At 38.5% G+C, this 15,815-nt stretch overlaps 1 protein-coding gene across 3 annotated transcripts in view; it reads left to right on the top strand.

Moving 5' to 3' along the window:
• Positions 1–14,736, top strand: part of GTF2B (general transcription factor IIB) — a 33,060-nt gene extending 18,324 nt beyond the window's left edge. For all 3 annotated transcript variants that reach the window (XM_004603301.3, XM_055139139.1, XM_055139138.1), the window contains exons 3-7: positions 7,024–7,157; positions 10,616–10,762; positions 10,893–11,022; positions 12,824–13,105; positions 14,256–14,736. In XM_004603301.3, coding sequence (XP_004603358.1) covers positions 7,024–7,157; positions 10,616–10,762; positions 10,893–11,022; positions 12,824–13,105; positions 14,256–14,389 — 827 coding nt within the window. In that variant the 3' untranslated portion in view covers positions 14,390–14,736. The remainder of the gene's footprint in view (positions 1–7,023; positions 7,158–10,615; positions 10,763–10,892; positions 11,023–12,823; positions 13,106–14,255) is intronic.
• The last annotated feature ends 1,079 nt before the right edge of the window (positions 14,737–15,815 follow it).

The raw sequence follows: 15,815 nt of genomic DNA, 5'->3' as shown, positions 1-15,815 counted from the left end.
CTGAGTACCAGTAGTGTGGATTGAAGGGCTTTCTAACTTTTTCATTGCGCCCACTAGACTTGGAGTGACTGGATGAATAAGTACCAACATTAGTATGAGGCCAGGTGTGTAGCTCAGTGGTAGAGTATTTTGCCTTGCAATTTGTAAAACCAAACCCTGTATTCAATCCCTGACACTGTCCCTCCCCAAAAAATTCAGCATGAAATACCACTACAATAAACAGTGATCCTATGGACTTAATGACCATTTAACCTGAGATACAAGTTTACTTGTAAAAGTTACAGAAAGTACCTGATTTTTGTCATCAGTGAAATAAAGAATCTGTAATATTTTTATTAAGTGTCGTCAGAATGGAATAAGAGATATCCCAGGGAGACAAACACTATAAAACTGTTTTAGATGGTGGTTAGTAGATTAACTTTTTAGAAAATTGGATCAGTAAAGCCAGAATAGTAAGTGAATGGTAAAGTAGTAAAGACAAAAAAGTCTTGGTAGTGCTTGAAGATCCAGTGAATATGATACGATACTGAAGGTACAATAGAAGAAAATTTTACATTTCTAGCAGAAAACTTACAGAATTGTAAATGAAGAGAGCTACATACCATGGGGAATTTATCTTTATACCATTTTTTAAAATCTTATTAATAAAGACTTGAAGTAACCAGCCAATAAAAATGTTATTTTGAAGGGACTGAAAAGATTATTTTTCTGTCATTGCCAAAATGCCATAAAACTAACCAGTTCTTGGTTTTTGTAAGACATCAAAAAGAGAGGTGTCAAGAATAATCTTTTCTTGTGAATTTCTATGTAAATCCACCCCTTCTCTCAAGGGTTCTACATTTTACATATGAATTGGTATGTAGGACAGCACAAATGACCGTTCACCAGTTTTGTTCTCCTTTGAACTGCATGGTAAAGTTCTTCACCCTTAGAAATGCAGCAATGAACTGGGCAATATGAGTTAGAAACCATTAAATCAGTGTATAAAGCATTATATTCTTCCCCCTACCTTGGTGACTGGGAGTCTCAAGAGATAAGGATTACATCGCCTTGAGTAGGAATGACAGTCTATAAACCTCTTGTAAAAGCAGATTGGGTTGTTTATTATTTGTTTAGGGTTTTTCTTTTTTTGGTGGGGTGTATTTCCCAAGTACTGAGAGGCTCAGTAGTGGCCCCTCTCTTGTGATACTCCATTGACCAGGTCAGTGTGTTTCATATGGGGGTCAAGGGTGCAGTGCTGCTCAGGAGCTTTTGGGCCACACTTGGCGATGTGGGGTGAGTTTGGGGTATCTTCAGGGCTGTACCTGGCCAAGAGACCATGTGGTGCTTGGAAGTAAACCTAACAGAGACTCATGAAAGGCATGCGCATGACCCCTGTAGTATCTCTCTGACCCAGGAACAAGTTGTTTTAAATGACTGACCCTCTAAAACTATTACACAACCATACTTTATCCTCATATATAAGTTCTTTTTTTTTTTTTTTTGCTTTTCGGGTCACACCCGGCGATGCACAGGGGTTACTCCTGGCTCTGCACTCAGGAATTACCTCTGGCGGTGCTCAGGGGACCATATGGGATGCCGGGGATTGAACCCGGGTTGGCCGCTTGCAAGGCAAACGCCCTACCCGCTGTACTATCGCTCCAGCCCCTCATATATAAGTTCTTAAAGAATAAAATCCACACAAACATTTGTGTTAGCGTTTCTTGTTTCTGTGCCACACCCTGCAGTGCTGAGAGCATTCTCCTGGCTCTGCTCAGGTATTACTCTAGGTGTTGCTTGTGGAACCGTATGTGGTGCTGGTGATTGAACATTGGTCAGAGTGTGTGCAGGTCAAGCGCCCTAGCTCCAGCCCTGTAGTTAACTTTAATTATGTAGAAGACAGTATATGTAAGAAACATCACCTTACAAGGTTAGTGACATATAACAATAACAATTATTCCAATATAAGAATATGAAAATGAGGATGCTTTCATAGAAGACTGTATTTTAGTTCATGTATTGTTTTTGTGCATAATGTTGAGGCATAGGAAATACTTGTTTTAAAGGTATCGTGTTGAAATTTCTTACAAGTACCTTAGATAGAAATGGGAGTTAAACCATGAAAGGGAAAAAGGGAAAAGTTCTTTACATTCCACCTGATGAAATTATGTATCTAGAATAGTCACATCAAAAATTAAAAGTACTTGGGGCTGAGCGATAGCACAACAGGTAGGGTGTTTGCCTTGCATGCAGCCGACCTGGGTTTGATTCCCAGCATCCCATATGGTCCCCTGAGCATCGCCAGGAGTAATTCCTGAGCAACACTGGGTGTGACCAAAAAGAAAAAAAAACTTTAAAGTGCTGAAGGTGATTGAAATAAGCATATAAAATGCCATAGCAATTACTAGTTAGGAAATGAGGTGTTTTTGGTTTTTTTGGGTTTTTTGTTGTTGTTGTTGTTGCTTTTTTTGGGTCACATCCAGTGATGCACAGGGGTTACTCCTGACTCTGCACTCAGGAATTATTCCTGGCAATGCTGGGGGATCATATGGGATGCCAGGATCAAACCTAGGTTAGCCATGTGCAAGGCAAATGCCCTACCTGCTGTGCTATCGCTGTGGTCCTTATGCTTCACCTTTTTGGGGCTCAAAGTGGCAGGTTTTTTGGGGATGTTATAATTTTTTTCTCTTTTGTCCTTTTTAGTTTTGGGGCCACACCCAGCAATGCTCAGGGGTCACTCCTGGCTTCGTGCTCAGGAATCGCACTTGGTGGTGCTTGGGGGACCATATGGGATGCCGGGGATCAAACTCAGGTTGGTCACGTATAAGACCGGGGATCGAACCCAGGTCGGTTGCATATAAGGCAAACACCCTCCCCACTGTGCTATCCCCCCAGTCCCCATAGTGGCAGTTTTCAGGGCTGGAAAGATAGCTCAGTGAACTAATTGCACATGTTCAACTGTCATTGTGTGGTCTGGCACTAGCGCATGTTCAACTCTTCCATTAGTCAGGAATAACCCGCGTGTCACATGGAGCTGCTGGATGTGGCCTAAAAATAAAAATGGTTTTATAATTCTACTTATGTCGTTTGCATGTTTGAATAGTTTGCTGAGAATTATTCCATTATAAACATTTTCATGTTGGTGGATGTTTGAGGTTGTATCCAGCTTTTATATGTATAACATTACCATAAGATATTTTATAGGTAAGTACTTAAAAAACTGGATGGTCAAGTTAAAAGGTAGGCTCAAAGACTGAACCATTTAAAACTATTGTGAATTAATAATGGCAGTTCCCAATTTGTCTTTGAAAAAATAGAAAAGTTGGGGATAGCAATAGTACAGGTAAGGCACTTGCCTTGCATGCAGCTGACCTGGCTCCAGTCCCTTCACCCCATGTGGTTCCCCAATCCCAAGGTGTGGTCCATGAGCCTAGCATCAGGACGAAGCCAGGAACACAGCCTTAAAGCCTGAAAAAGAAAAATAGAGCAGTAATTTGTTTGCTGTAGAATATGGTAAAATTGTCTTAGTTAAAGCTTTGAAATATAATACTAATACATGATTGAGAAATGTACCGTGTGTACTATATAAATAATAGGTGCTTTCTGTTTTGGATGTGAAATGATTAAAATATGAGGTAGATGAAGGAAAAAAGAATGCTCTTATATTCTAGTATAACTATTTTAGCTCTTATAAATTTTTTGTGTATAGACTCTGGTGTTAATTTTACAAAAATATATGTGTGGTTAAGAAAGGAACTGAGACTGGAGCAATAACAGCGGGTAGGGCATTTGCCTTGCGCATGGCCGACCTGGGTTCGATTCCCAGCATCCCATATGGTTCCCTGATTGCCGGGTGTGCCTCAGAAAGCCAAAAAAAAGGAACTGAAAATGTTGGCATATTTCTAAGTCACTTAATACATCATAAGGTGTGTATTTGTATGTTTGCTAATTATCAGGCTTTTTTCTTGTCAGAAGGTTATTAACCGAGCATAATGACTTTCTTGTATACTGACCCTTGAAAAGACTGTACTGCCATTTTCTTCTACAGTAACCTTTAAAATGCCTCTGTCATTTAGGTTTCCTTCAAATGAAAATCCTTTGTGTTCTGACTTGTCTTTTGAAGAGTGTTTCTGTGTCCTGATACGTGTATACTTTATATCTCTGTTTATAGTATGGTAGCATGATATTGGAGTTATTTGAGAAGTCTTTTTTTTTTTTAAGTTTTTTTTAAACAGTAAAACGTAAAAGATGTGACTCTGAGCACCAGCTATAAATGTCAGAATGACTTGCTTAGATATTTTTGCTGTGTATGGAAAAATGAGCATCACTGTCCAGTTCTGGGCTATTTAAATTTTCCTAGGCTAGCTCTTACTCCCTGCACCCAATCCAAATTTTATTTGTCAGGCTGTAATGACAATCTGTCTTCATGGGGAGCTTGGGGGCTGTACCCGACTCTGTGCTCAGGACATACAATGCCAGGGAAGCAATGTGGAGTTCCTGCACACACAACTATCTCTTTATCCCCATATTGCCTTTTCAAAGGCTGTGCAAAGCAAACAGTGAAAAAACAGACATGGTAAGTTACTTTGGAGTTCAGGGGGAAGCAGTGAAATAAAGCATCTCAGTTAACACTTGAGGTTTCCAGATATTTAAAAGTGTGAGCATTCTAAACACTGCTTTTATTTACAATTCTATTGATGATGACTTCATGCATATAGCATTCCAGTATCTTACCTGCTGCCTGAGTACCCACTTCTCACTTCCTAAAGGCACCTCCTGTTCAAACACCTGTCCCCTAGCTCTACTCACCCTATAAACTCACTTCTGTGGACCAGCTTTCCAGATCTGTTGCCTTTGGCCACTTGCTGCTTCTTTATTGGGTATCTCTAAATCCCACATATGAGAAAGATTGTTCTGTAGGAACCCAGGTATTCCTTTCCTCTGACTCACCTCACTCAGCAGAAACCCTCCAGTTCCTGATAGGGGTTAATGATTTTTAATGGTTCCTCTCCTTATTCATCCCATCTTTTTGTTTTTTTAATAGTAGTTAATAACCAGTATCTCATCTCTTTTTTATAATGGTTGTTAATAACTAATATGCACTCATTTTGAATTTCAAGGACTTTATGCACTGCTCTTGTATTTAGCTTATTTAATCTTCATAGTTTTTGAAATGAGAAGTTATTGAAGAATCTGAAATCTGAGGAAGTGGGGGGGGGCACAAAAATGAGATAATTTGTCCAAGGACAAGTAGCAAATGGTAGAATCAGCATTCTTAACTACTATATTGTCAGTATGATAGATTCAGATTTTGTCTGATTATTATTTGGTGCCCACCTTGAGCCTGCCAGGGAATGAAACCAGGCCTCTCCTATGCAGTGCATGTACCCGTTCCCTATCAGTTACATCCCCTGCCCCACCAAGGCTTCTTTCGATTGTTTAAGGTCATAGATTTCCTGTTGTTCCTTTTGCCTGTCTGTTTGCTACTTTCGATTTCATTACACTTTGGTAGAGAAGCTTGTTTTATGAATGCAGTTACCACCTTCTAATCCAATGTATGTTTTTATTCTAGCTCTGTTGTTTTTGGCAGATTAAGATTATTGGTGAAGAGACAATAGAAGTAGTAACTGATTTTCTAGGTCCATGAGGATTGACTGAGAACATTCTAAAAAGGCATTGTAGGGGCCAGAGCTATAGCACAGTGGGTAGGGCGTTTGCCTTGCACGCGGCCGACCTGGGTTCGATCCCCGGCATCCCATATGGTCCCCCAAGCACTGCCAGGAGTAATTCCTGAGTGCAAAGCCAGGAGTAACCCCTGAGCATCGCTGGGTGTGACCCAAAAACCAAAAAAAAAGGCATTGTAATTCACATGCACAAATATTCAGAGTTAACTCTTGTCAGTAGGTGAGCTAATACTAGTCATTTGCAGTAATCAACTATATATATGTATATATATATATATATATATTATATCTGGTTTCTTGGCATAACATACCTAACCCTCTGCTTCTTTTTTTGTTTGTGTGTTCATTTTACTCCTGGTGGTGCTTGGGGGATGATATGGGATGCTGGGGATTGAACTCAGGTCAGCTGAGTGCAAGGCCGAGACTGTACTATCACTCCAGTCCCTGTTTGGGACTTTTTTATTTTTGGTTTTGGGAGATGCTGAACTCAGGATTTAATCCTGTGGTACTCGAGAGGCTGTATGGGAAACTTGGGATTGAACCAGGTCAGTTGTGTACAAGGCATGCAGCAACCTACCACCTATACTGTCTCACTAAGCCAACCCTGCTTTTTTGCCTAAATAAAAATTGGCCTACATGCTTTCTTACTTTTGACCGTAGGCTTAAAGTTTATTTCTGTAGGAGCCAGAGCAATAAGTACACTGGGTTGGTCATTTGTCTTGCATGCAGCCATCCTGGTTTTAATCCTCAGCATCTCATATGGTCCTCTGAGCACTGCTCGGAGTCACTCCTGAGTGCAGAGCCAGGAGTAACCCCCAAGCATTGCCAGGTGTGACCCCCCCAAAAAAAACAAAAACTTTATTTCTGTATAAATTAGTAGGCAAAAAATATTGCTTAATCAAGTAGTTACTGAAACAAGTTTAGGTAAAGCATATTCTCATAAAAAGTAGCTATTTTATCACATATGATAACTTTATTTTACTATATTTACTGATTCTTTTTTTTTTCCCCTGAAAGAGTATGAACAATCATAGCATAGTAATTATAGAAGGGTAATTATTAAGAGGGTTGGAGAGATGATACAGGGGGTAATGCACTTGCTTGTATGTTGCTGACCTGAGTTCAGTCCCTGTAACACTATATGGTCCCCAAAGCACAGTGGATATGGCTCCCAAACAAACAAAAAAAAAAGGTCATTATATGACTCGCCTAATTAAGGGAAGTTTCAGGACAGATATTTGCATGATACTTCAGCTGAAGACCCATTTTGAGATTTTCTGGGAATAAAATGCCTGTGAGACATCAGGATACATAAATTCTTCATGAAAAAGATAATTTACACTTGTGTTTTTATTCATAGGTGACCGGGTTATTGATGTGGGATCTGAGTGGAGAACTTTCAGCAATGATAAGGCAACAAAGGATCCATCTAGAGTTGGAGATTCTCAAAACCCTCTTCTGAGTGATGGAGATTTGTCTACCATGATCGGGAAGGTAATAAATCATTTCAGGTCAAGTACAAATTCCACCAAACTTAGGAGTTGGGGAAATTGTGAAAGTATTAGTTACAACTCTAGTGAAGACTCTTGGCCTATGAATAACTTACTAGTAATACTGTGAATGAAGGGACTCCGCACCAGGCTGTTTTCACTTGGGGCACCCCAGAGGGGGATGGGTGAGAACCCTTCTCGCCCCCAGGGACCCAGCCCCGGGAGCTGACCTCCACAAGCCAACCGTTGCCACACTCCAGGCTGCTTTCCAGACCGCACAAACAACATTTTAAGACTCTTCTTACACATTTTCCATAATTACCACACCATATTTGATGGAGTTCAAACATAGCTCTCAGAGAGCCCGGCAAGCTACTGAGAGTATCCCGCCCACACGGGCAGAGCCTGGCAAGCTACACATGACGTACTCGATATGCCAAAAGCAGTAATGATAGGTCTCATTTTCCTGACCCTGAAAGATCCTCCAATCGTTGGGAAAGATGAATAAGGAGAGGCTGCTAAAATCTCAGGGCTGGGAGGAATAGAGACGTTACTGGTGCTTGCTTGAGTAAATCAATGAACAACGGGATGACCGTGATACAGTGATGATACAGTGAATGAAGATTGCCATATAAATTTCTTCTGTCTTAAAGGGAAGAGTTGATCAACTAATCAAAATTAGGCTTCATGTATTTAGGCCCCTGTTTTCATACAGCACATTTTCGCACAAAAATTAAGTTGAAGGTAGTATAGTTTTCATTAGTTCATGGTGGCATGTTTCTTGAATATCATCTTATGTACTACCACCCAAGATAATTGGAGACAATATAGCTTAATTTCTATTTATTAGTGAGTTTGTGTCTTAACTAAAAAGTTCACATTTCTCATTTGTAAAGTGAGAATAAAAGCATTTTATAGAGATATTAAAAGTTTATGTAGAAATGTTTTTAAACTGTACCATAGTATTTGTGTTAAATGCTAGCTGCTATTCTGTAAGATAGTAGCATGATTTTTCTGGCAAACTGGCTCTATTTTGTGCTTTTATCTTGCACTGTAAGTAGTTGTAGCAATATCCCAAAGGACTGATCAAAGAAGTATGTGTGTTATAAGAACTACTTTGTAGAACGTTTTTTAGAAAGTAAAGTGAAAAAGTAGATCATTATTTTTATGTGCTCTATATAGAGGAAGAACACAGGATGGACTACATATAAAAATTTATTAGGGATGGTGGGAGAGATGTTACAGCAAGGCAGAGTGATTCCTTGTATGTAGCTGTCCCGGGTTTAATCCCCAGCACCGTATATAGTCCTCGGGCACTGCCATGAGTGATTACTGAGCACAGCTTGTGTGTAGCCCAAAAACCTAAATAAATAAAAGTTTATTAGGGTGCCAGGAAATGAGTTTGAAAGTGTGATGTCTTGTAAATTTGTTTCCCGGTACTATGTGCTGAGTGGGATCCTGTCAGCTCTGCAGTTGGAGGCTGGCAATTCTGTGATCCTTGGCACCGCAGACAATTTTCAGCCACTCCAGGTGTATTTGAGCACCACAATTTTTTTGAAAAGAGTGTGCAGGCATTATGGTATGGAATGTGACACAAAACCCCTCCCCTCTGGCAAGCAGTGCAACCAGCATGTGTGCAAGCATCACAACTAAATGAGTGTGACCTCAACAAGCACAACTGAAAATACATGTGAGAATCACAGGACTGCATCCAAGTGTATACACAACCGCTGGTCATCATGACATTGACAGGAAGGGAGGGGAAGGGGGAAGGGAGTGGAATTTATAATAGTCAGAAATACTTTTAATTAGATGACCTTTGCATTTGCCTTTCTGTGTGGAAAAAGCAAGTAAACTACAAACTTTTAAAACTTAAGATTTCAACTAATTGAATTTCTTTTAAAATTAGGAAACGGGGGCTGGAGTGATAGCACAGCGGGTAGGGCGTTTGCCTTGCACGCGGCCGATCCGGGTTCGATTCCCAGCATCCCAAATGGTCCCCTGAGCATGGCCAGGGGTAATTCTTGAGTGCAGAGCCAGGAGTGACCCCTGAGCATCGCTCGGTGTGACCAAAAAGAAAAAAAAGCAAAAAAAAAAAATAAAATTAGGAAACACTTGACTCAAAAATATAAAAATGGTCCTATTCTTCCACACTTGATCCCTCAGTTCCCAGTACCGTCCCCCTTTCCCTGTTATTAACAGGTAACTATTATCAGTCTCCTGTACTATTGAAAGTTATTCATGCTTTCATGGCAAAAATAACTTCTAAGATTCTACATTTATCATCTTGAAATATTTCTATTCTAAGTCTAGTTAGTGAAATGCTATATCTCATGTCAGTATCTGGTATTGCCTCAGAGTTCTTTTTATCATTTCACTAGTCTTATCAAGGTTAGGATCACTGTTAAACTATAAAAGAAAACAAATTTTTAGTTATATTTTCACTGAGTTTTGTTACGTTTATTTGCAAATCAACTTGGGGAAAATGGGCTTCTCTCTGTAAAATTTTCTTGGCCCCAGTTTACCTTTCCATTTCCTTAGGTCACGTTTTAGAAATTGTTTTTAAATTTTCTTTGTGAGATATTACATATTCCTTAAGTTGGTTTCCAGATAGTTTGGGAGTTTAACTCTTCCTAAAATATTTTTTATAATACTTCTCTTGCTTAATTTTAATAGAATTATACTAATATGATTAATATAATCAAGTTACATAGTTGTATTATATGATTAAAGTTATATTTACTATTTAGTACAGTGTTACAAAATATTAGTGGTAATGCAGCTGATGTTTTTTCATTAATCATTATGTTGCCTTTGAGCCTAGGAGAGTAATTTCCTAGTATGAACATTTTTAGTGTCTCATGAAAATTTGTAAAATAAATTTTAAGTTTTGCTTGTTTTCTTTTTTGAACACCTTTTTTGAACGTTAGGTCAATTAGATACTCTTATAGTGGTCTTATGCTTAAAGTATTTTTTGAAGGGGGCCAGGGAGAATTCTTAAGTGGTAGAGCACATACCTAGCATGCACAGAATCCTTATTTCAGTCCCCAGCATAGTATGGCTTCCCAGCACAGCTGGGGTGGTTGACTTCTGAGCACTGAACATTCATGCCCAGCTGCCAGGATGAGCATCAGACTGCCCCACCCTTAACATTCCTACTGCCCCTCCTCCAGCAGTACCAAAGTGTTATCTTAAAAAGAGAAAAAAAAAAACCGGTTAAAAAGGATTTTTTAAACTGCCTCCTCTTGGTACTTTTTCTGTTGTGGATATGGATGATGCAAAAAGTAGACTTAGAGGTCAGACTATATGCTGTGCATTTTTGTGTGTGTTGTTTTGGTTTTTTAAGAAATTTAGGTTTTTAAATTTTTTTTTAAATGGGTGTTTTGTTTTTATAGGGCACAGGAGCTGCAAGTTTATTTTAAATATTTCTTTTTAAATGGGTGTTTTGTTTTGTTTTTATAGGGCACAGGAGCTGCAAGTTTTGATGAATTTGGCAATTCTAAGTACCAGAATCGGAGGACAATGAGTAGTTCTGATCGGGCAATGATGAATGCATTCAAGGAAATCACTACCATGGCAGACAGAATCAACCTTCCTCGGAATATAGTTGTAAGTTCTTGTCTCTCCTTTTAGCTATTCTGGCATTGACTAAGCATAATTTATGAACACATTAAAATTTTGATACTGCAACTAACTAAATGGCCTAGAGTCAATTAAACTTAGTTTCTCTGCTTTGAAGGATCGAACAAATAATTTATTCAAACAAGTATATGAACAGAAGAGCCTGAAGGGAAGAGCTAATGATGCCATAGCTTCTGCTTGTCTCTATATTGCCTGTAGACAAGAAGGGGTTCCTAGAACATTTAAAGGTAGGTTTTAAGTTACATAGATAAGAACATTGTTTTCCATGCCAAATTAAAGTAATGTTGAGTTAAAGTAGTAGGTGAAAGTCAAATAGTTTTGATTGTTTGTGGTGAAGTTTTAATGGTCATAATTTCCCTATTTTCAGATGCCTGCCTTTGTTCTTTGACAAAAGTTCTTTCTGTGATGTTACTGGTTGTCCTTTTCAGGTGATTTTTCAGTGTGGTCCTATTTTATGTAAATAAGCCCACGTTCTTTGCTAGTTATATCTTGTGATTGACTTTTTTCCGGTTTAAGCCATATTTTATGTAAGTAAAACCATGTTCTGTGCTTGATTGATTAATTTTGTGATTGATTCTGTTTAAGGGCTTTGAAGCCTGGCATCTTATGCCAGAGATAGTCTTTAATCATGTCTGTACACTTGATGCAAAACCAAATCTTACTCCTTGCCTAAGTCTACAAAAGAGAGAAATCAGATCTTGACAGTGTCGATGAAATTTTGTTTTGAGTTAGTATGGTTTGCAGTTCCTTTTAAAATTAGACCATTTGATAGAACTATTACATAATTTTTCATCTAAGTTCTAATTTTTTTCACAGATACATGAGAATCTGTTTATAGTGTTGCTATGATTCTTAACCTACTCGGCAAAGTTCATTTTGGTTTAAAATTATCTTTCATTAGTATTTTAATTTTTACAATTTCTTATATCATTTTCTCATATTATTACTGCCATAGCTAAGGTTTTTGCTAAATTTGTTACAAAAGCATTTGGTAGTTAGGCCTGCGTGATATATACAGCAGTACAGCAGGTAAGATGCGCTTGCCTTGCTCTGCAGCCTACCCAGGTTCAATCCCTAGCACCTATATATGGTCCCCTGAGCCCATTAGGAATGATCCCTGAAGCGCTGAGCCAGGATTAAGTTCTGAGCACAGCTAAGTGTGACCAAAAATCAAAGGAAAAAGATGTATTTGATAATTGAAATTAAATTTTTTGTTTTGTTTTGTTTTGTTTTGAGCCATACCTGGATGAATACCATACCATATACCCATATGAATACCATACCGTCACCGAATCACGTGACTGAGTGATCATTCCTGTCAGGGCCCGGGGGACCATCTGTGGTGCAGGGAATTGAACCTGCATCAACCATATGCAAGACACACCCCTACCTCCTATAGTATCACCCCAGTCTGCTAGCTGAGGTTTTTAGTTAACAGGATCAAATATTTTTTCATCCGACTATAACATACATTTGTAAGGATTGCATCTACCACGATGACATATAGCTTGAGAAACTTCCTTTTTTTTTTTTTTTTGAGAAACTTTCTTTAACGCAGGGGTGGGAACTTTTGATCTGTGTGCTGTTGAAATCCTACTGAAGTATGTGGTCTGTCTGGCCCTGATACCTGATGGGACAGACATGCACTTCTCAACTGCCCACAGCGCATCTGCCTATATTGTGATACCAGTGACTGATATTACAGATACCCAAATGACCCCCCGACACAGAAAAAGCATTCCTCACACATTCTTTAGCTTGAACATTTAATTTATTTGGTAAACTCTTTGAACAAATTAATATGTAAATATTAAACAATGACCAGTTGAAAAGACTTATAAATAGAAACTTAGAGAAGTTATTATTTTTAAAGATCAACATCTATGTTTAACTTTTTAAAAACTGAAACATAAGCATTTAAATTAATTGAAAATTTTTTAATTTGCTCTGTGGGAAGTATCACTTCAGAGGATTATGATTTAATCTTTAAGGCATGGTTGTAATTAATATAAACTTTTTTTCTTTCAGAAATATGTGCTGTTTCACGAATTTCTAAGAAAGAAATTGGCCGATGTTTTAAACTTATTTTGAAAGCTTTGGAAACCAGTGTGGATTTGATTACAACTGGGGACTTTATGTCCAGATTTTGTTCCAATCTTTGTCTTCCTAAACAAGTGCAGATGGCAGCCACACATATAGCCCGCAAAGCTGTGGAATTGGACTTGGTTCCTGGAAGGAGCCCCATATCTGTGGCAGCAGCAGCTATTTACATGGCCTCACAGGCGTCAGCTGAGAAGAGGACCCAGAAAGGTAGGAATTCCTTATCAGAAGAACACTTCATCAGGTATTAATCATACCTGAGAGACTAGAGATAGAGTGCAGAAGTTAAAGGCACAGCTTTTCACAAGACAGACTCCAGTTCAATCCCGAGCACTGCGTATGGTCCCAAGAGTGATCCTTGTGCACAGCCAAGAGTAAATCTCAAGCACAGCTGGATGTGTCTCCCCCCTAGCCCCCGCCCCCCAAAAATTTCATGATTGAACTGATTGAAAGGGTGACAGAATGAGTTTGTATTAGGGGGTATGTTATTAAAAATCACATTAAGTGTTTATGATAATCAAATAGTTATCAAGTGGCAGTTATTGTCGCTAATTCACTATTGGCTTTTTGGGTCAGACTCAGCAATGCTCCCTAGCTCTGCACTCAAAAATTAATCCTGGCATTGGTTGGGGGACCATATCGGATGCCAGGTATCGAACCCAGGTCATTCACATTCAAGGCAAATGCTTTACCTGTTGTATTATCGTTCTGGCCCCCACTTACTGACTTTAAAAGGAAATCCAATTAAAAGAGTAAAAGTGGAGTCACTCCTGGGATTTTACAATAGACCTGGAGAAACGATCAGTGATTTTAATATTTTTAAGCTTAAATATTTGTGTGGAATGGTGAAAAAAAATTATGTTATAATATACAGCTATCTGATCTTTAATGCATTAAAATGGGAAAAAAAAAGATAGAACAGTGCATGATTCCATTTGGGTTTTAACAAGAACCTCTTAACAAACCTTAGCTACGGGAAATTTATAAAGCAACTTCCAAACTTCAAGTAGAAATTCAAGTAGAATTCTTTACAACAGTGTATTCATGAATTATATCTCTTATCAAAAAGAAAATTGTGAAGAGAAAGGAGCAGCTCTAAATACAAGCAGTTAGGGCTATGGGTATAGCTAAGTGTGTTCCTCTTAGGGACTTAATCCATGAACTGTAAGTAAACATAAAGAAATAGATAAAAATAGTCTTTTATACTGTTTCACCCTGATCATAGTTCGGGTGTTTTACAGGCATTAACCTTTTAATGCTAATACAACTCTATTATCTACATTTTAATATTAAATATAGTTTTAAGAATTTTTTTCACTTTTGCATTTTATAATACTGTATATATTTTTTTGCCTTTTAGAAATTGGAGATATTGCTGGTGTTGCAGATGTTACCATCAGACAGTCCTACAGACTAATCTATCCTCGAGCCCCAGATCTGTTTCCTACAGACTTCAAATTTGACACCCCTGTGGACAAACTACCACAGCTATAAATTGAATCTAATATCAGGTCTTACGAACACTGAACTTTGTCTGTTGTACATAGCCTATACCCAGTGCTGGATTGAGCCTTTAATAAGGAAAAACAAAATACATGGTACACATTCCAGGGCTAGAAATTAATTGCTTGGCACTCTGTATATACTAGTGAAACGTATTTAATGATTTTAATTTCTTATTGAATTTGCTTTCTTTTGTAGCAACCTAGGAAACTATTTTGGAAGATATTTGAAATTACATAATTCTTGAATAAACATTTTCAAAACAAAATTTTTGTTAATGGTTTATATAATTTATAATGTATAGTTACAAATAAATGCATATTATTGCAGCTAATGAAGATTTTCATTGTTTTCTGTTATTTTCTTTCACACATTAATAGTCTTGGGACCTTTGAATAACACAAAGTTATATGTGTGATACCAGGTTTGTATAAGAAGCAAAGCCAGGGATGGCTCAGGAGTAGAGAACTTGCTTTGCATGAGTGAGACGTCCTGGGTTTGATCCCTGCTTCCACAGGGAGGGGAGAAGGCATGAAATAAAGCTGTGGAACTTGAACAGTTAAGAAAGATTAGAAAGTGTTTTCCTCAGCTTTGGGGGCAGAGAGGATGGTAAATAGCAGCTCAACATGCTTTACTTTTAAAACACTGATGTTCCATTTTGTAGACCTGTGTCCACGATAGGTTTTTTTTGTTTTTTTTTTTTGTTTTTGCTTTTTTTGGGTTACTCCTGGCTTTGCACTCAGGAATTACTCCTGGCAGTGCTCAGGGGACCATATGGGATGCTGGAAATTGAACCTGGGTCGGGCGTGTGCAAGGCAAACGCCCTACCTGCTGTGCTATCATTCCAGCCCCAATGTTTGTTATTTTTCACTTACTGGAATGCTCATAGGATAAAAGTTATTGACAGGGTTTGAGAATGTTCAGGAGTTCCTCTGCACCCCCAGGTGGTTGTGATCTAGTAATTGTTTTGCCTGTCACTGAAGAATGCTGATACAAGATCATAAGTGAAGACCAACACATTGTTATTTGTCCTTTTATCAGCTGAGTAGGTCTTAAAAGAAATAAGATGCTAGTATTTTCTAAACCATCATCGTGGTTTAATCAGTTTAATTCTGTTAACAGAGATGGAACATAAGGGGGAGGTGTTACTGGAAAGGAGGGCTGGAGAGAGTCTTAACTGGTAAGCTGCTTGCCTTGCATGCAGCCAACCCAGGTTCAATCTCCAGCACTGTATATGGTTCCACAACTTTGTTTAGGGTCCTTGAGTGCTTGGTGATTCCAGAGTGCAAAGCCAGAAGTAAGCCCTAAGCACCGGAGGTGTTACCCACTCCCAGCTCCCCCAAAAAGGGAAGGGAAGGTTACAGTGGCAGTCCAGTTTCCTGCTTACCCTCAACAGGTGTTCTTGGTAAGTGTGTTT

The sequence above is a fragment of the Sorex araneus genome, chromosome 5 (genome assembly GCF_027595985.1).
Source record: "Sorex araneus isolate mSorAra2 chromosome 5, mSorAra2.pri, whole genome shotgun sequence".
Lineage (NCBI taxonomy): Eukaryota > Metazoa > Chordata > Mammalia > Eulipotyphla > Soricidae > Sorex > Sorex araneus.
This window is presented reverse-complemented; position numbering and strand designations above follow the sequence as displayed.